Raw genomic sequence first — 20,878 nt, forward strand, 5'->3', positions numbered from 1 at the left:
GCGTCTCCTCTAGCTGCCTTTTTCATCACATTCCAGAGATTTGCACACTTGTCTTAGAAAAACATTCACACCCTCTTCCCCCCACCCCTTCACCTCTACCCCGCTCTCTCACTTGCCTCTTCTATCACTCCATCTCTCAACCTGAGTGGGAGAGAGAGAGAGAGAGAGAGAGAGAGAGAGAGAGAGAGAGAGAGAGAGAGAGAGAGAGGGATCCAGGTTTCAGGCTGACCTCTGTTTAGTTAGTGGTTATCAAAGGTTTTAATTGCACGGACAACCATAACTCGGATGGCTGGTAGATGGCAATAGAAACAGACAGACAGACAGACAGACAGACAGACAGACAGACAGACAGACAGACAGACAGAGAAAGACGTCTCAGGGCTGACACTGTTGTTTAACCTCAATTGGACTTACAGTATGACCGGACGAGACAGACAGAGAGACAGGCAGGCAGACAGACAGACAGATGGAGCAGTAGTTAGACAGTAAAGCAGACATGCCAGCGGGTGACAGAGTGTGTCATGAAGTGAAGAGAGAGAGAGCAAGGAGGAGCCTGTAACACATGGGAGGCATTAGAAGACAGCCATCTCCTGTAACACCATTCACATTCAAGACACACAACTGCGCATGAACGTGCACGCACGCACACACACACACACACACACACACACACACACACGCACACACACGCACACACACACACACACACACACACACACACACACACACATGCTTTTTACTTGCATTGATTGCGAGTGATCTTGCACAGTAAAGGATATATGAGTCATTAACAAAATGTAAAAAGTGAGTATTTTGCGAGTGCATGTGCGTCATAATAATTGCATCCATATTTGACTTTCTGGACTCATCTCTCTCTCTCTCCCTCTCTCTCTCTTTTCCTTGGCCAGAAGGAGGGGGAATTCCTCCTAAATGTACTGGCATCCAGCGTTCGCAAATAAACACAAAAGGCAGACAGAGAGTGTAGTAGGAACAGCAGATCCAAATAAACTCCTCAACCCCCCCCCCCCCCCCCCCCATCCCACCCCACCCCATTCTGGGGACGAAGCCTGGAAACACTCCATGTCCCAGTCTCGCTCCCAACCATGCAACCATCACCAACTGCCATTTGTAGGTCAACATTTCCATTTTCAACAACTAAACCATTTTCAAGAACTAAACTAAACAGGAGGATTCTAGTGTTATGAAACTGTCAGATTAAAGGACAACCTTGAGTTTATCGTGGTGTGGCACGGCCCAGACAAACACACACACAGACAGCAGCGACCGGGGAAAGACAGGTGATTACTCACAACGCAGGTCGCCCTCTGGGTTCGTATGCATGGTGTTATGATGAGGTTTTTGTCTCAGTGGAACAACTAAACAGTAAACAGGTTGCAAACACCCAGATTCTCCTCAAATCGCTACAGCAGAATAAGTCATTGTCAGTCTCTCTGTCAGTCAATGGGCTTGTCAATGCTTTCAGTTAGTTGGTCAGTTAGTCTGCAAATGTTAGTCTTTCAATCCAATCAGTCAGTCAGACTCTTGGTAAGACAGATCTGTCTGTCAGCCACTTTCTCAGTCAGTCAGTCAGTCAGTGTATCTTTTTAGCATCTATCCCTTAGTTATAAAATACTAGACCATACCCGTAGGGGAATATGAGCACCCAAAGTGTGCAGTTTGGCTTATGCGCAGACAGTTTATCAGGGATCGAAAGTGAGTTTGTACTGTGTAGTGCAGTGGTTCTCAAACGTTTTTATGTCAAGGACCCCCAAATTGACACTTGTTAGCCCGCGGACCCCCATTTGAAAAGATATGCCGGGGACCCCTCCCCCCACCCACACACACAGCACGGAGAATGGTGTAGGCATGTTACTCGCCCGCCCCGGGTCCCGTCGCAAACACACACACACACACACACACACACACACACACACACACACACACACACACAGATCCGTAACGGCCGATCGACACCAGGCTTTTCAAAGCGAGCGTGTGCGTACAGCGCGTTTGTTTAGATCCAAGTGATTATCAATGATAGCAGCTACACCAGGCGCGCGGATACGCGAGTCGCACATACGCAGACTTTTAAAATAGGACTGGGTCTAAAAGTGCGCGTGTGCGTATGTGCATCGTGTGTGCGTGTGTGCGAAAAAAGTCTGGTGTGTTTACTTTCCACAGTAAGAATTGTACTCAGAGAGTGGGCGGGGTCTATGGTGCAGCGTCGGTGTTGCCATGTCGGCTACTGTAAGCGGTTTAGGGGCAATATTGGTGGTATTGTGTTTTGGCGTTGGTTGTGAAAGTGCAGGTGGGTGTGGGGACGCGTTGTGAGCTTGTAGATCGGCTGTTTTCCAAGAGGCAAGGTATATGTGTGAAGGCGCTTCGTTTGGCCTTCTTTTCATAGACCTTGTTGCTTGTAGGGGTCGTTTGGTTTGGCCTTGTTTTTTTAGACCTTGCTGCTTGTTTCTCTCGCGAAACCTGGCAACGACGCATGCGCAGTTTGATCAAGAGTCGACCCAAGACAGAAGACAGCTACCACCGTCAGCTACCACCGTCCGTGAGGTTACTAGAATTATAGTAGGATAGTGTAAACACATCTTTAAATGGAATTAAGAAATAGTTTTAATCCGAGGGTATGCGGTTACCCTAACTCAGAGACGCCTCATACATACTGTCTGTCTGTCTGTCTGTCTGTCTGTCTGTCGGTCAAACGGTGTGCCACTCAGGAGGCGATTCAGACAGTCATTTGGTCAGGGATCACGGTATTATTGCCACCATGCTGTTGACTGATGGGCCAGTGAGTGAGGCGGCTGATGTAGCAATCTGTTCTCCACACCATCACCAGCTCTGTCCTTCTCACCCTGCAAACTGATCTGTCCAATCGCTCACTGAGACAGACATGAGAGCGATCTCTCCATTTCCTTCTATTTCTAGTTCTATTTCTGATTATCCCCTCCTTCCCCACTCTGTCCTCCCTCTTCTCCCCTTGTCATCATCCATCCTCCATCCACCTATTCTCTCTCTCTCTCTCTCTCTCTCTCTCTCTCTCTCTCTCTCTCTCTCTCTCTCTCTCTCTCTCTCTCTCTCTCTCTCTCTCTCTCTCTCTCTCTCTCTCTCTCTCTCTCTCTCTCTCTCTCTCTCTCTCTCTCTCTCTCTCTCTCTCTCTCTCTCTCTCCTCTCATCCTCTGTTTCAGAGAGTGCTGCTATAAATACAGTCAATGGTCACCAACAGGAAACACTGGGCTGACCCCGCTTAGCTCACTGGCCAATTAAAACCCAACCTTCACATGCCTGCCAGGTCCCCTAGCCAGCTGAACAGAACAGTTTGGAAATAACTAGAGAGAGAGCGAGAGAGCGAGAGAGAGAGAGAGAGAGAGAGAGAGAGAGAGAGAGAGAGAGAGTCAAATAATGTTTGTAAGGTTGTGTGTGTGTGCATACGTCTATGCAGTATACCTGACACCTGCCGTTGACACACAAGTCAGACTCATAAGGTCCACAAGGCGTTCCGTCCAACACTCTCTCTGTCATCAGGGCGGGGACGTCTCGGCCCACAGGGGTGCAGAACAACGCACATGGCTTCTCTGCAAACACACACACACACATACACAAGCACGCACGCATGAATGGACACATTCATACGGTATAAGGTCAGGCAATTATTGTGAAGACAAACACATACTGTATGTGTACACAGATGCGCGTGCTTTTTGGGACATTGCATCTATTTGTGTCCCCTAATCTTAACCATAACCGATCTAACCTTGACACAAGTCACCCTAACCATATGATGCCACAGTAAATCACATTGTTTTTGTTCCCATAACTGTCAAAAATCTTTCACAAAAATTGGCCTATGTCAGGAAAGCTCATTCACACACGCACGAGGTCAGGTCATTACCAAGAAGAAAAAAACACATGTTCTATGTATGAGAGCGGAAAGGGTTGGTGACATAGAGCTATACAGCACCTTCAAGCTGTTTGCATTAGATCAGTCTGGTAGTGATACTGGTGGGAACTGTATGTGTCATTGGCTGACCCACAAAGCTTAACCACTTACACACCCTCTAGTCTTGACTTCGAGTTAAAATTGTACTTGGATCGCTTTTTCCCCTCTACACCAAATATCTTCTCCAAAAATAGCCGATCTACAAGCAACTTTACATAGTTGAGCTTGAAGATCTGCTGTTTTTGGCAAACCCCGCCTCCACCCCCCCCAGAATAGGGATGCTGGGGTTCAAGTAGTTAAAGACCCATTCCCCAAGTCACACGGCCATTTGAAGGTAACACAGTATGTTCAAACAGCAGATAGACAGTTCGTGCACAGCTCCACCGGCAGATAATAACTCTCTACTCCACAATGTCGTTTCAAATAAACACACAGCAATGCAAGACTGCGGTGGGAAAAAAATGCAATTGCGGGTTGGGCCTTTAATAATGTTGACCTCAAATGACTCTGAGGCAACCGGGGAGGGAAGGGAGTAGGGAAGGAAGTCAGGAGGGAGTGAAGGAGGAAAAGAACGAGGGAAGAAAGAGACCTTTACTCTGCCCTCGCATAAACACACTGACATCCTGTTGGGGGGAAGAAAAAAAACACAGGTCTTTTCTTTTTTCAAATAATAGGTCTGGGACCATTTGGCAAACAGCTGTAATAATGTGAACCGCTGAGAATGAATCAGACGGGATTCTGATCAAAATGCAGAACACGCAGAGGCCCAACATGGGAGGAGCTGCCGGTAAGGACATGTGGCTATGAACCCACACCCCCCGGTCAGCTGACAACAGTGACCCACTTGGCAGCACCGCTTAGCAAGTCAAAGAAAGGAGCATCCGGTTGAACGGACGTCGATCTGTTTCGCTCGGAAATTGGAGATGAAAGGCAGACAAGAGAGGAGACGTCTCAGTCAAAGATCACGAGGACAGTCTGGGACTCGGTCTGCTTCTGTTGCAGCCAGTTGGGTTTTGTTGGCTTCCAGTGCAACTGTGCAGTAAAAAATACAGTACTGTTCAGTGACCTCGATCAACCCGAGCTAATTTGCTTAACCGTGCTTGACGCGGTGCCAAGGTATAAACTCGCTCCAGAGGTGAAATACTCTTTTCTTCACCATTACAGACTGTTTTCCAAGAGGTGGCGTTGATAAAAAACTATTGAACTTTTAAGGTCACATAACGTGAATGAGTGGATCACTCGCTGTGTCATTTCAGAAAGGATTTAAAAGTGTGTGTGAGCTAACGCTTGCAGGTGTGCTGCTCATACTGGCCTGTGTGTGTGTGTGTGTGTGTGTGTGTGTGTGTGTGTGTGTGTGTGTGTGTGTGTGTGTGTGTGTGTGTGTGTGTGTGTGTGTGTGTGTGTGTGTGTGTGTGTGTGTGTGTGTGTGTGTGTGTGTGTGTGTGTGTGTGTGTGTGTGTGTGTGTGTGTGTGTGTGTGTGTGTGTGTGTGCGTGCGTGCGTGCGTGTGTGTGTGTATACATAAAGTTCCCACCAGTATCACTACCAGACTGATCTAATGCAAACAGCTTGAAGGTACAGCTCTATGTCACCAACCCTTTCCGCTCTCATGCACTGTACATAGAACATAGCTGGCATGCGTGTGTGTGTGTGTGTGTGTGTGTGTGTGTGTGTGTGTGTGTGTGTGTGTGTATATCTCTCTCACCATCATTGATCACTGAGGTCAAAAAGATCTTCTTTTTGCTGTGGCATGTCTGTCATATGAGAGACACTGCAGGTCTCTGAAGCTGGGGGTCCCTTTGGGACACGGGGGACCCTCACACACCTTATGTTCCACACTGGTCTTCTGACAGTGGCGCCCACCCGGCCCAGGCCTGCATGGAGGTACAGGAGCACACGGACAAATACATGATACATGACACAGACACACACGCGCGCGCACACACACTTACACGCACACGCACACACATACACATACACAGAGTCATAAACACATACTGCCATAGACACAAGAAAAACTTGTATTCAATCAGTTTAGGATCAGTTCATGTAAGTAAGTAAGTAAGTAAGTAAGTAAGTAAGTAAGTAAGTAAGTAAGTAAGTAAGTAAGTAAGGAGCCTTGGGAACCAGTGGTTCCCATGTAGTTGCCATTAAAAGTCTCTAAAGTCCCATCAGTTAAGTGACAGGTTTTTTTCAACACAGGGCTTGGGTGGTTGAACTCACTGAAACTCAACCTAGACATTACTACTACAGGGACACTGCTTCTCTTCTCCCCTCCCTTATGTCCTGTCTGTCCTTTCTTCAGCTGTCTCCATACTGCTGATTACTGCTGCGTGCTTGGGGTGAACTCACTGTCCTTCCTTACCACTGTCATCTGCCATCTCTCTCTTTCTCATCTGTCATCTATCGCTTCCCCTCTCCTTCACTCCCTCAGTATATATATCTGTCTCTCTATTTCCCCGCTCTTTCTGCCAAGATACAAATGGTTGCTGTCGGGCAGAAACCTTGTATCTCTCCATATTTTCATAAATGAATCCCATACTTGGTCATTATACAGTGTCACACAAAAGTAGCAAAAATGCGTTGCCATGTGACACGTTGTGAGCTTGTAGACCTGCCATATTTATATATTATTTAGTTTTATAACCATTGAACCAATGAAAAGTATTAACAAGAGCTTGTGACTAAATAATAACTACGTTTTATGCACTTTGTTTTACATTTCCTGAAAAGTAACGGCTTTGGACATACAAGGTTTCCACCCGACAGCGACTAAATGAAACTGTGGTGTTTGCTGCAGAGGGGTCCAGCTGGATGTGACAGTTGTCTATATCAGGGTAATAAAAGTAATGGCTACAACACCAATGACCTGGGGGATTATGGATGAGAAAATTGATAATGATGTTTGCAGAAACATGACAAAACTGTTAATCCACGAAAGCAAGTCATTTCTTCTCATCACTAACACCAATTTAGATTTCAATGGAATGTTCTGAAGATGCAGTATCTGCATCCCCATGTCTGCTGTGTCCTGACAATAACTCACTCAAGGCTTTGTTCAGATGACAATGCTTCTGACTCAACTTACAATGAATTTTGTCCACGCGAGCAGCAATTTGCTTTATCTACGAAGACCAATAATATACTTAGATATAGAAGCATTTATCTTCTTAAAGAAGGTGTGTGTGGTAGGTGACAGCTTTGTCTTGGCAATCAGGCACATAATTAGAGGATATCGAATCTTTATGATTAGGGGTAATGTACTGTATATACCCAGATATTGAACTGGGTATATACAGTAGGAGGAGATTTGTATTTATTTATTCTGGTTTTAACGAGACACTTATCACAACATAACGTGATACATATCACATTATAACGTGATACAGTACGTATCTCGTACATGATACTTATTTTGTTAAAAAAAAAATCTGACATGGCAGCAACACACTAATTCCGCCATTATAGGTAGCTGTCTGTGTCTAATCTTTGTTCCATGGAACCCAGAAAGACTAGCTACCACATAAGCTAACGGGGATCAATAAACACACAGATTCACGCATGCAGTCAGATCACTTACGGAGGATTGTCACATTTCCTCTGTCTGAACTGGGCTCCAGTACCACAGGTCCGGCTGCACATGCTCCACTGGGACCAGGGACTCCAGTCTCCATCCACATGCTGGGGAATGGGCGTCTTACTCACACACTCCCCCGCCCTGCACCACTGACACACACACACGCACACGCACACACACACACACACACACACACACACCACACACACACACACACACACACACACACACACACACACACACACACACACACACACACACACACACAGAGCATTATGAGCATACTGTATGTGCATGCATGCATATAGAAAAATACAAGGCCCACACAGAGTACCTGCTAATATATACAAACATACACCGAATATGTAATAACTTACAGCATAGCGATATACTGCGTTTACATGCACACTAATTACCCTATTACTGGGAATAATCAAAATATCATTCCCTGAAGAAGACCTTTCCAGGTCGAAACGTTGGTTTTCATTTAAATAAATCGTGCATCGAGTGTGCAGCCCTTTTCTCTACTTTTATACTAATCAAAATATGCCAATAATCAACTGACCCATTCACATTATGCAATAGCGGCAATAGGTTTACAAGTTTTACTCAAAAGTCTTGTTTGTCCTAGTTACATCTTAAATGATGCGTAGCCTGTGAGCTAGTTCAGGCAGATACAGCACACTCGGTGGTTTTTCAAGCATGTGCAGCACTATGTGGGCGATGTACCGTATGGGACGTGTCAAACAGCTAACCAAATTGGCGGTCTATTTAAGCTCACTTCATTCATTGTACCGCTTTTGAGCCACTTAACGTTGTATGTGCTTTGTTTGCCCCCCCTCCACCAACCCAGCACCACCAGTAGGCTCTGCTTTCCCTAAAGGTTCTGTTTTCCTCTGGGGGGGTTGATTTATATAGCTCCCTGCTCTTAAATGGTTGTCTTCTAATCTGCTGAGCAGAGAGTAATGTATAGCAGAACCTGAACGCCAAGATCAAATAATAATATTCACACATGTATTTACATTTTATAAATAAAATGTTTTCAGTCTATTTGTGAGTCAGATTCTTTACTGTCTTCGAGAGGAGATTTATTGCCACAGTCTGTGCAGTGCCACTACAAATATGCACGCACACATATCTATATCTTATATTACAATAGAGAGTTGCACGCATGCGTGGCTGTTCGTGTGTTTGTGTGTCTGTGTAGTCGGGGCTGTGCCTGTGCCTATCGTTCATCATACGGGTCCTACCGAGCCGAGTGCAGCCGACTACAGCCGAGCGAAAACGAAGCGGCGGCCATTGAAATGTGTCCATGTCCACCTCAACCCAAGACTGTAGCCCTTTCGCTCACGCACACGCACGGCCGTGTTTATGTCCGTGTGGAGAGAGAGAGAGAGAGAGAGAGAGGGAGAGGGAGAGGGAGAGGCACGGAGGGTTTTATTCATGAAAACAACCCCAAAATAAGCAACCCCTTCAACCAGCGGTGGTGAGGAGAACAAACGACTCAACCGGGGGGGGGAGAGAGAGAGGGAGAGAGACGTGGATCTTGCCACTCTGTGCTGCAGCGACACGGAGACAGAGAGAGGGACAGGAGGGACCAAGAAACACAAAGCCCCGCACAGCGGATAGGGGGGAGGGGCGCGCAGCGCCCCGAACCTCTAGTACTATACACTATTGATCCATACAAGATACAAGCAAACAACCAGCATTACATGACATTCAACAGGGAATTTGGTGTAGTGACAGTATGGCAGAGCAGACTAAGCTCTTGACAAACCGTCCCATTTCCAGGTCAGTCATGTATATCTGTGATCAGATGGCAGCAGAACTGTAAAGAATGGATTGAGGGGAAGGTCGGGTCCTGTGCCTCAAGGAGCGGCAGCACTCTATGTGTGATAGCTTTGCTTTTGGGGATAGGAAGACCATACTTCATTTATTCATTTTTATTTATAATTCATCGCACGACCGTGTTGTGATAGGTTGTGAGCTTGTAATCGGCTATTTTCGGCAAGCTACACAGTCGTACAATGACGTATAAATCAGGCTTGGCCACATGAATCCTATTCTGGGGTGAACATTTGGTGAAAAAAGCAGATCTACAAGCTCACAACAACACGTCACAACCAGACCCATAGAGAGAGAGAGTTATGACACGCTTTGATCTTGCCGCAAAGCGGGCCGCTATCATAGAGTTATAATATATCTAGAGGGCGGGGCAATTCATTTCTATTAAAGTGCTCAGTGGCGTTTTGAAGCACCCGGAAGTAAGAATAGGAACCAATATGGAACCAATATGAACCAATGGAATGGATCCATGGGTCGTGACGCATCGTGAGCATGCGCACAAAACGGGAGACGCACGCGCAGTAGCATTTAAGTGCATTCTCAGATTTGACCAGCAGACTTGGCCGCTTCACTGTTCTACCGTAGTTCTGGGGGCTTGGCCGCTATGGGCTATAGTTCCAAACATTGGAACTTCCTCTTTGAGATAGAACGAGCATTAGGGGAACACATGCACACACAGCTAAGCCATGAGAGTTTTACCTTGTCTGCTCCACACTCTGTTCCATCCAGTGGGGGGTCCAGCTTGGTTTTGCAGGAAGTATCTCCTTCCACCAGACACCACAGGCCAGCACACATCAGGTGCTGGAACACACAAACGCACGCACGCGCACACGCACGCACGCACGCACGCACGCACGCACGCACGCACGCACGCACGCACGCACGCACGCACGCACGCACGCACACACACACACACACACACACACACACACACACACACACACACACACACACACACACACACACACACACACACACACACACACACACACACACACACACACACACAGAGTAGATACATTAGTTTTTGTATCAACTATAAAACTTTTCTCCAATTTTTCTCCCCAATTTTGACAGCATATGACTCAGAGTAAGGACCCATAATGCAGGAACACACAGGAAACCAAGAGTTGACGTAGAACCACACTGTTTAGAAAACAGGTAACTGAAGTACATCTTCACAGAGGGATCAAAACTGTGACTTATAACTAGATCTAACTCCCGGGAAAAATCAACGACGAACAAGCAACACAAAATAAGACTCAGACCTAGCACTGGTCCATAGCGTTTGAAGGAGTTCTCCTTACGCTATGGTACTTTCGAGCCGCTGTCCGCACACCCACGGTAGCGCAGGCTGCTCTCGTCTTTAGTAAATATAAAAAATACACTTTCGCTACTCACCAAAACAAAGACGGTTTTAAGATGTTGAAAGCCTACTTTCCTTAGTGGGAACACTCGGAGCCCCCCACCTCATGTCTAAAATGCACTTTTTGGCCAGAAAAGAAAATATTTCATAGGAAGGAAAAATAAATTTAGTTGCTCCACTATGCCCCCTACAAATCTGGTCAATGGAATTTTTCTATTGACCAGAATTTTACTTCCGGGTGTGCGGGCAACGGCTCGAAAGTACCATAGCGTTAAGGTTAACTACTTCTAACGCTTTGGACCAAAGCTAACTCAGACCCATTAAATACCCACAGACTCAATTAGCTCAAACAGTCTGGGTGCCCCAGGTGGAACAAACTCAAAAGTCCCAAAATCAGGCCGCACAGAGAGGGGAGGGGGCGAGCAGGAGCAGAGTCACAACAGGGCAACAGTAGCACATGACAGGGGCAGGGCAACCAGAACAGGGGCAGATCGTGGCAAATTTGACTAAATTTAATGTTCCCCCTCATGTGTATAATCCCTGTCACTCCCCACTTGTTGGTCTGGGGAGGGTGTAGACAACCATGTGTCTCCTCCGATACACATGAAGTCGCCAGCCATGAGTTTCACTGAACATCCCTCTCAGTTCCACTCCCTTCTCCACAGGTGCTTCAACGAACCTGTTGGAGTCGTTAGCGTAGTGACAGAGAATGCCATCCCCTACCAGCTTGCTGCCCACAATCACAGGCAGTTGTATCCGTTGGAGCCCCCGGCAGAGCTGGATGCAGCGTGGAAGAAGCGAAAACCAGTTTCTACAGTGGTGGGCAGGATCTTTAGCCATGCGCCAACCAGACGCCTAGGTTATTGAAACTTGAGAGACTTTCTATAACCTTTCTAAACAAACAAAACAACTCCACCTGGTAGACTGATTAGTACTATTAGGATTAGCTGACGGCAATCAAATCACAGGCCTAGAGCTCAGAATGCATCTGTTTCCTATGCAAAGGTTGTGAAGAAAGTCAATAACAGGTGTAGCACAGTCCTGCAGCCCACAATACCAGACTTCAATAACCAGTCGCCTATTTCAGGAATCTCAGCTATTTTAAAAACCAAAAACAGAGGGAGAAGGCATAAAATGTACTGTAATGAATGACATTTGTTGACTTCAGATCCATTTCCATCCCTGCAAGAGGCCTCTCTTTAGTCTTTGGTACAGTAGCTAAGTACAGGTACTAGTGCGACATTACTAACGTTGCACAACCAATAACATGTCTTGTAAAAAAGTTGTACAGCACCAAAAGGAGTGTCTTTTTCTGTTCACATTCTCAGCAAGAAGGTCAGTGTAGTCTGTGTATATGGAAGGCTAATTAATCACTTAGCCTTACAGTAAGTCACTTATATAATATATATAATAGAAGTGGGGTGTACACTATGCATAGTGTGTGTAACAGTATAGCTGAGGCTGTGGACAGTGAGTGTGACCTGCTTGCCCAAGGAGTGGGTTTTTATTCCTGAGCTGTAAAGCTGTCAGCAGCTGACACTGGCTGGCATACCACAGGGGCTTCTGTTGCATTTACAGTATCCCCTGTCTCTATAAACACCTTTTAGTCTACTGTCTGTCACAGTCATAGTGATACACTGTGCAAGGTGCAGGGCGCAGAGCTAAAGTCTTGGCAGTTTTTATTGTCCACAATGTGGAAATTTACCGTGGTTTCACTATAAAAGAGACACAATATAAAAGATTATATTATACATGCTATACATACATTTAAGAAACAAGAATGAATCAACCGTAACAAGAAACATTGATAAAACCAAGCAATAAAAAGCATCTTAAAATATAAAATATATTCTGTGTGGAGGATTGACCTACTGGACAGTAGCTGCCTGTAGCTAAGTCTCAGGAGCACCTAGTATCGTTATACAAGACAACCACTTACGCCCTATATACAGTACCTTGTCATACGTCAAATAGATAAAATAGTAGTCAGTATACAATCTCACAACACTCACAATGCAACACGTTGTGAGCTTGTAGATCTTATATTTTCAAAATCTTAATACATTTGAAATTTGGGGAAAATGTAGAAGATTTTTTTAAAGAGGTGGTGCCATGGTTTTGCACTTTTTCTGTATTTGAGTGGTGCTAGCCACTCCAAGGACTGACTTCGTGTGTGGGTCTGTCCGTCCGTCCGTCCGTTTGAGCACGCCCTCACCAGCTGCAGCTGATTGCAACACAAAGATGCAACCAGTTACACTAATTATAGACAAACAGGAGTGCAACACACACTCATCAGTGTACTCATGTCATTATCGTTATAGCTATCTGTATCAATATAATTATAATTCTTGGTGTGCATGGCCCTTTAGTTGTGGATCCAAGTTTCAATTAGGACTGTAGTAGCATTTAAGAAGTATTTCTTATAAATGTTTCTATTAGCCTTTGGTAATCTCTAAATTCTAAAAGTTAAAATTCATAAGTTATTCTATAATCGTTACACAATACTGCAACTTGATAGTACTTGCCTGCTCCCAGCAGGGTATTTTAACACAGCATGTTGATTTCCATAGCACCACCTCTGTGTAATCAATACACAACATTATTATTTACACGTTTGTATTACTATACTGTACTTGTGAGGACATCAACATTTTAGGAGGCCAATTTTATGATGGATTTATGATTTTTGTGGGGCATTTTTAACCGCTAAAGTCGAAAAGTAGCAGACCTACAAGCTCACAACGTGTGCGAGCTTGTAGATCGGCTATTTTCCGGTGTTTGACATCGCCGCACAACTAAGTATAAAATGTGGGAAAATCTAACCCCAACTCCCTAAAACTAACCTCTAAATATCTAATCCTAAATCTAACCCCAACCTGAAGCTTTTTCTAATTGTAAACGTATCTCTAAATATCATTTCAACCATAAAAAATAATAAAAAATCTCACAAGGACCAGGTAAAATGGTCCTCACAACATCTATTCCTCAAATTCTACTATACTTGTGGGGACATAACAATAACACACACACACACACACACACACACACACACACACACACACACACACACACACACACACACACACACACACACACACACACACACACACACACACACACACACACACACACACACACACACACACACACGCAGCTCAAAGATAACAAATGCAGTCAGTCATTTCCAATCTAGCAAGGTATTCAGGGGTGTAGTGGAATTAAACAGCCATTAAAATGTCCTAATTAGACCTCTTCTAATTGCTTGTCTCATCTGATCCTTGTTGCAACGGTGGCTCAAGAAGCAGAGCGCCCGTCTGGGAGCCGGGAGATTCGCGGTTTTATTCCAGCTCTCTGTGGCTGCCATGTTCATCGGTCTCTGTGGTGCGTGTGGTGTGTGTGCGTGCGTGCGTGCGTGCGTGTGTTCTTCAGTTTCAGGCTGACATGTAGCGTGAGTCTAAACATGGAGGTGATTTCTTTATTTAATTATTCATTTGAACCTTCTCTTGCTTTCCTGTTTATCAAGAGTTGTTCTTGTTAAATGCAACCATCTATCTCAAGTGGACTGTCAACACCTGTCGTGATATTTTCATAGCGACGTAGTAGTTAATGGCACAGTCGTGTTTTCAGCACAGTAAACAAAAACTAAAAAACAAATTCAGCCCATGAATGTGAGACATTCTCTAAAAGACACCTGAAAAAAATAATGAAGAGCATTCTTTGTCCTCAGAGAGGAATAACAAGCATGACAGTCTGCTGCAGAAGGCTATCTTTCACTCCATTAGCCAGAGACGGAGGAAATGATTCATATACTGTACCTTGACAAAAGGAGTGTGCCTTACCTCCATGTCATTGCAGAAGGTGGCATTGGTGCCAAACAGGATCTGGCACTGTTCGTCGGCACTGTAATGCATGCCTGGCAACTTGGGGGGAAGCCGTACCTGGTAACGGCTCCGGGGGTCTGTGTGCAATAGACAACCGCTGGCTTTGGACCTGTTTCAAATACACAAACAGAGACACACGAACGGTGAACTCAGGTCGTGCAGTTATCAGTATGTCTTGTAATTTTTTAAAGATCCAATGTTTTTATGTTTTTTTTTTAAATACAGTATGATGTCACACAATCACATTGATATGTTCCCCTGGATTGCTTGGAAAGACTTAAATGTACTTTTCCATATGGACTTTACCTGTGAAAGTCACAGCCGTTTGTGGACTATGTGGTTGAGCCTGACAGTACGTTGACACTTTATATCATGTACAATGCACGGACACTCTTTCCCACCTTAATGTCTAATCTCATGTACTGTACATAGCCGTTGCTTTGTGCTACCACCTTTGTGCCTTACCTTATGCATGTCTAACCTCATGTACATACTGTACCAGCTGGATTATGCTGTGTATATATGACATGTTTCTCTTTACTGTTTGATTTCTTTTTTGCCTTGCTATTAATTCGTTGATATACAATGAGCAGAGATTTTTCTGTTTTTCAAAAAAATCTGAAAATGATGGGTCCTTGAGGCAAATCAATCAGTTCCTCATAAGGAGAGGCATACAGAATGTATACAATGTGTACAAGTATGACTGTATGTCAAATGGGGCATGAGACATGCCTGTTCAAAGTCCAATTGCCCCCCTTTGGCCAGTCAGAGTAAGATTTGTTCCTTGCCTATTTGGCATGATCCTCTACCATTCTGCAAACCCAGTTCAGCTTGAACTGCAAAAATGGTGTAAGATTAAAGAATAAAACAAATACAATAAGGTGCCTTCGTACCTTTGGTGCTTGCCCCCCTAAAACAACAACAGCTGAACTGAACAATTGTTCGTTGTTGTGTCTCTGTTCCTAACAGCATCACAAAGCCTTTATCTCAGGCAGCACACACATAGCAGCCTTCACGAACCACAAAACACTCTTCCATCCAGACAAACAGACACAAACAAATATGCGCGCGCACGTGCACGCACACACACACACACACACACACACACACACACACACACACACACACACACACACACACACACACACACACACACACACACACACACACACACACACACACACACACACACACACACACACACACACACACACACACACACACACACACACAGAACTCAGGATGACTTTATAAAATTACAAACAGAACTATCTACTTCACCAACAGGAGAGCCTTAAATACAGGAGTACACAGGTTCTACTGTATTGTATTGATTGGAGACTAAAGTTACTTACGTACACCTGGTGCTTTATTGGGACCCAGAATGTCTTCTCGATCGATCAATCTATTTATTGACTGATCTAGCGGTGTCTCCCTCACATTGCAGATGCATGTTTGTGCCTTTGTCTGACTGTTCTTCCTGTCGCCACCTAAACCTTCCCCGATGATAACACGGCATGGTAGCATTCCCAGGCGGAATGAGATGCAGGCCGAAACACATTACCCTCTATCATCCAATTACACCAGTTTATTTACAGGATCCTTCTACCCAACCCAATGAATAACAGTTAACTGGCTGGTGTCATGTGCTAGGCTGATGATAAATGCATCGAATCCGAGGAACCATTCAACTTGATTAAAGTCTTTGACAAGAGAGAGTGGCGGAACTGAGTGGCCCTCATCTTTCATGCCATCTTTTATAGATGCCTTTCGTCAAAGCAATTGCACCACGGGCCAAGGGTTCATCTTAGATCAGATAGTCGAAAGCAGCCTTTTGTTGGCCGCCTCAGTCTCAATCTCAGTGGCTCCAACAAAGCTGTATCAAAGCCATGGAATAATTGGCTCATAGGCATGAGGAGCTGTGAGGAGCGAGTGTGTGTGTGTGCGCGCGCACGCACATGCACACATGCATGTCTGTGTCTGTGTGAGCATTCGTGCAGGCATGTGTCTGTGTGCATTTGTCTGCGTTGTGCACGCACGCGTGCAACTCTGAAAAGCCATATTCACTCTTCTGCATTACGTTCTCTGCAAGAAAACAATCTGAAGCTGGAATAGTGTGGCCTTTGGCTGAGCAGATGGAGACTGAGGTGGATTTTCCACTCTTTTAACATTATGCTATAGTTAAAAAGGCCACCATAGACTCCCAATGGTGCAGCCTAAACAGGGCCCTGCCGAGGGCTCTGCCAGCATACTGGAAATGCTCTGACAGTCACAGCCCACTTGGCAGCCTGATGGCGTGTGTGTGCGCAAATGAGAGAGAGAAAGTGAGTGGGGAAAGCAAAAGAGAGAGAAGAAAGTGAAAAGAGAGAAAGAGGGAGTGGAGAGGAGAGGAGGGAATTTGGAATCCTCCGCCCATGTGGGAGTGTTAATGCAGCTGAACTGTCAACCATCTTCTATCTCCACCACAGCATTTCATTTTTCACAGTGAAGATCAGTCTCTCACCTGAGGAAGTTCTCCAGGTCGTCACGGCTACAGGAAGACCAGGAAAGGTCACTAGGGTTTCGGCCTTTCACCCATTCGCCGGACATTATGTGGGAATGGCCGGTACAGGTTGCATGGTCATCGTCATGACTCATTCCCATACTGAAGACAGAGACAGAAAAACATGTTTTTTATGTATCTATTATTTCTAGGCAATTCTTGTCCTTTAATTACAGTAGAGAATGCAGAGAGACAGGGAGTTGAGGGCAGATGGTGAAAGGACACGAATATGTGGTCGACGCACCACCCTATCTGCAGGGAAACACAATGTTAATCGCTTAAAGGAATTGTTCACCCCAAAATGACTTTTTTCAATCAATTACTCACCCCATGAAGCCTTGAATTTAGGGAGAATTTTGTTTTTTTGTTTGTGTCATGGTGAAAGAAGAATCCAACTCAATACTTGATGAATTGAAGATTCATGGGGGCCAGGACTATATCAAAAATATAGTTCTGCCGTTATATATAACACAACTCTCACAGTACAAGTGTCATGTATCCAGTCCTTGGGAGCCACTGCCTTAGAACACCTGGACACATTCACACTGAACAAACCCTAAGGACTGTGTTAAGTTACCTTCACGTAGCAGCACACCTTAACACACCTGCAAGACATTCACACTGTACAAAACCTCAGGACTCAGTTGGTAACCTTTACAGTACGTACTGTAGCAGCACATCTTAACACACCTGCAACATATTCACACAGGAAAGTTCCTGCCTGAAGGCAGAGCTTTGACAGGAAAAGATCTCCCATGTGTGTGTGTGTGTGTGTGTGTGTGTGCGTGCGTGCGTGCGTGCGTGCGTGCGTGCGTGCGTGCGTGCGTGCGTGCGTATGAGAGAGAGAGAGAGAGAGAGAGAGAGAGAGAGAGAAACGAAGACAGAAAGGCAAGGACAAAGGCATAGAGACAGTGGCATACAGAGAGAGAGAGAGAGAGAGAGAGAGAGAGAGAGAGAGAGAGAGAGAGAGAGAGAGAGAGAGGGGGAGAGGGTGGGAGGGGGAGTTGGGATGGAGAGAGGGAGAGGACTGTGTCTGGAAAGAGGGAGGACTTCATTTGGACAAAGTTTGTGTGACTGTGTGTGTGTGTGTGTGTGTTTCCTCCAAAGCCATGACCTACATTTGCAAATTAAAAACAACATCCCAGTCTGCACTGCAGGCACCAACTCAGAAACTAATAAACTCCCAGTGTAGACTCTTCCTTTTCCCCAACTTTAATGAAAGCAATATAAAATTACATATCAGGACCCGTATTTGTCCACGTCCACTGTTAGGGATAATGCATGAGTCCCAATGGAACGGGACAGATCAAATCACTGGGCCAATTCGGACTAGAGCTGAACACAAAGGGCATACTGCAGTTACGTAAGTTGTTTCCACTTTTCAATCTAAAAGCATCAATCGATATATAAATATATAACTTTGCTTTCAAGATTGCTGTGTGTGGAATGAGCAGGCATGATTGTCTGGCGTGGCCAGAACACTGGAAAATACAGTAGACCCGCTTTTGAGCACCAGACTCATCAGTGAACACCATGCCTGACGTCGGAGATGGAATGAAAAATCGAAGCGCATGGCCTGTAAGTTCTAATGACCAACACTTGCACTTACACAATCAACTGATTCTTAAAGCTTGATTTGTTCTTGGTTGTATGTGTGTGTGTGTGTGTGTGTGTGTGTGTGTGTGTGTGTGTGTGTGTGTGTGTGTGTGTGTGTTGTGTGTGTGTGTGTGTGTGTGTGTGTGTGTGTGTGTGTGTGTGTGTGTGTTCTCATCTGGTGCTACTTCAATAATCACACTCGCAGCTTGTTTGGAGTGTGTTTGCACACACACACATATGTGGCTGGGCAGCAGACGGGCACACTCTGTGCCAGCTTGTTACCTTTCCCCGGCCCTTAAAGCCAGGAGCAGAGCTGCCCGATGAAAACTGTGATAACTCCTGAGGGAGCTGGCACCACCACAAAGCTACTGCAAGGGCTAATACACATTGGCATTATTTCCAGGTGAATTCTGGCATTAGCTCTGTGTGGCTGCTCTGTCAATGAGGGCTTTATGTGAGGAGTGCTGTAATAGCAGCCCCCAGCATTAACAGACACCTTGCTGAGGCTCCACAACACTGAGTGAAGAAATAATAAGACTGAGAGCTTGGCTGCTCTCGTTACGTTGTAGGGAACAATACCACTGATTATACCAGAAAACAATTTAAACCAGCATTAACATTTTTATACCTACAAATTCAATTGGTTTATCACTCTCAAACACAGAGCTGTGCAAGTAAGGATCAGTCCATTGCCTCTAGCGTGAAAGGCTGTGAGATTTGCTTATATGAGCTCCTGCAGTCAGGCGTGCCAAGTGGCTAAAATCATCCATGATGCCGTAGCATAATTAGCATGGCGCAAAACACAACTGAGAGTAAATAGAACCATTGTTTGGTTTCTGGCTGAAATTTAAAATACTTAGCACACTGCTATGAAGGCCACCAACGTGCAAAAGTGCTGCATGCAACTTTTATCATAATTCTGTAACTTAAAGTCAATAATATACAATGAAGGCTGTACATTTACAGGCATTTAGCAGACGCTATACTTTTTTCATATTTTCTATAAAAAAAGTATAGAAAATATGAATAATACATAATAAAAAGCAATGCTATAACAATATGATAAAACAATTGGCAATGAAGTCACAGAGTGAGCAGGTATCATACTTGTGTCCCAGTTCATGAGCAATGGTGAAGGCCAAGTTGAGTCCATTGTCCTCTGCTAACACACACTTCCTCTTGGCACTGCACACACCTCCAAGATAGGCAATACCTGAAAGAGACGGGACGGTATGAGATGACTATTAGTCACAGACTAATTGGCAAGGACTCCTTTGTCTATTCTCAAAACATTACAAAGATTCCAAAAATGATTACAACAAGGAAGTAATAATTGTATTGTATTGCATTGAAATACATCAGTATAGTACTGGTAATGTGTACCGGTGACTATGGCATTGAGAAATTGCTGTGGAATGGATGTCTTTCCACTTTGAATAAAACACATTCGAAATCGAGAACACAACTCTCAAGGTCAACACAAGTTCATAGTTCAATAGACTGGAGATTGACAATGCAGCCAAAGACTCCATTCAGGCATGTTGTTGTGTTTTTGTTTTTACTCCAAGCCACTCCTCAGGAATTTGCCATACTGACCCAATTCATGAACTGCTCACTTCCTGGAACAGCCTCACTTTTCTTAATGCAAGGAAGCAACTGTATGTTTGATTGCATGCATAGATACTTATCAACATCATTAATAATATACGTTTCATTCAATCACTTATGATTGGAGACCCTCATGGGTTCATTTAGTTGATCTTCAGCGAGAACGATATGTTTTAGATACAAAGCATTCTGCAGCACAGACACTGAGACAGAACTGTCTGTTAAACCGACTGTCATTCAATGTAAGAATACATATACTACGTTCTTGCTATAGTCATGACTCAGTCAAATATATTCATAAATAGGAACAATTCTCTCTGTGAAAGTCAGAAACAGGAGAACTAAGATTCCAACCTGTGACGTCTGGAGCTGCTCTACAGAGAATTAATTGGAAAAGTTGGCACAGATGAGTAGAGCACCTATAGGAGGGTTTTTAGGCTGGCCTTTGGAGTTTAAAAGAATTCGAGTGTAGTGGTAGGTGGAAAACAGGAATAACATAATATAAACATTTAAATTGA

At 44.7% G+C, this 20,878-nt stretch overlaps 1 protein-coding gene across 1 annotated transcript in view; it reads right to left on the reverse strand.

The window, feature by feature from the left end:
* The window catches only part of adamts17 (ADAM metallopeptidase with thrombospondin type 1 motif, 17), an 89,851-nt gene that overhangs the window by 33,689 nt on the left and 35,284 nt on the right, over positions 1-20,878 (reverse strand). The window contains 8 exon segments of the mRNA XM_084062361.1: positions 3,454-3,581; positions 5,651-5,692; positions 5,695-5,819; positions 7,526-7,671; positions 10,067-10,168; positions 14,573-14,723; positions 17,118-17,258; positions 19,860-19,965. Coding sequence (XP_083918487.1) covers positions 3,454-3,581; positions 5,651-5,692; positions 5,695-5,819; positions 7,526-7,671; positions 10,067-10,168; positions 14,573-14,723; positions 17,118-17,258; positions 19,860-19,965 — 941 coding nt within the window.

This window comes from Gymnoscopelus microlampas, assembly GCF_963454915.1.
Source record: "Gymnoscopelus microlampas genome assembly, chromosome: 1".
Lineage (NCBI taxonomy): Eukaryota > Metazoa > Chordata > Actinopteri > Myctophiformes > Myctophidae > Gymnoscopelus > Gymnoscopelus microlampas.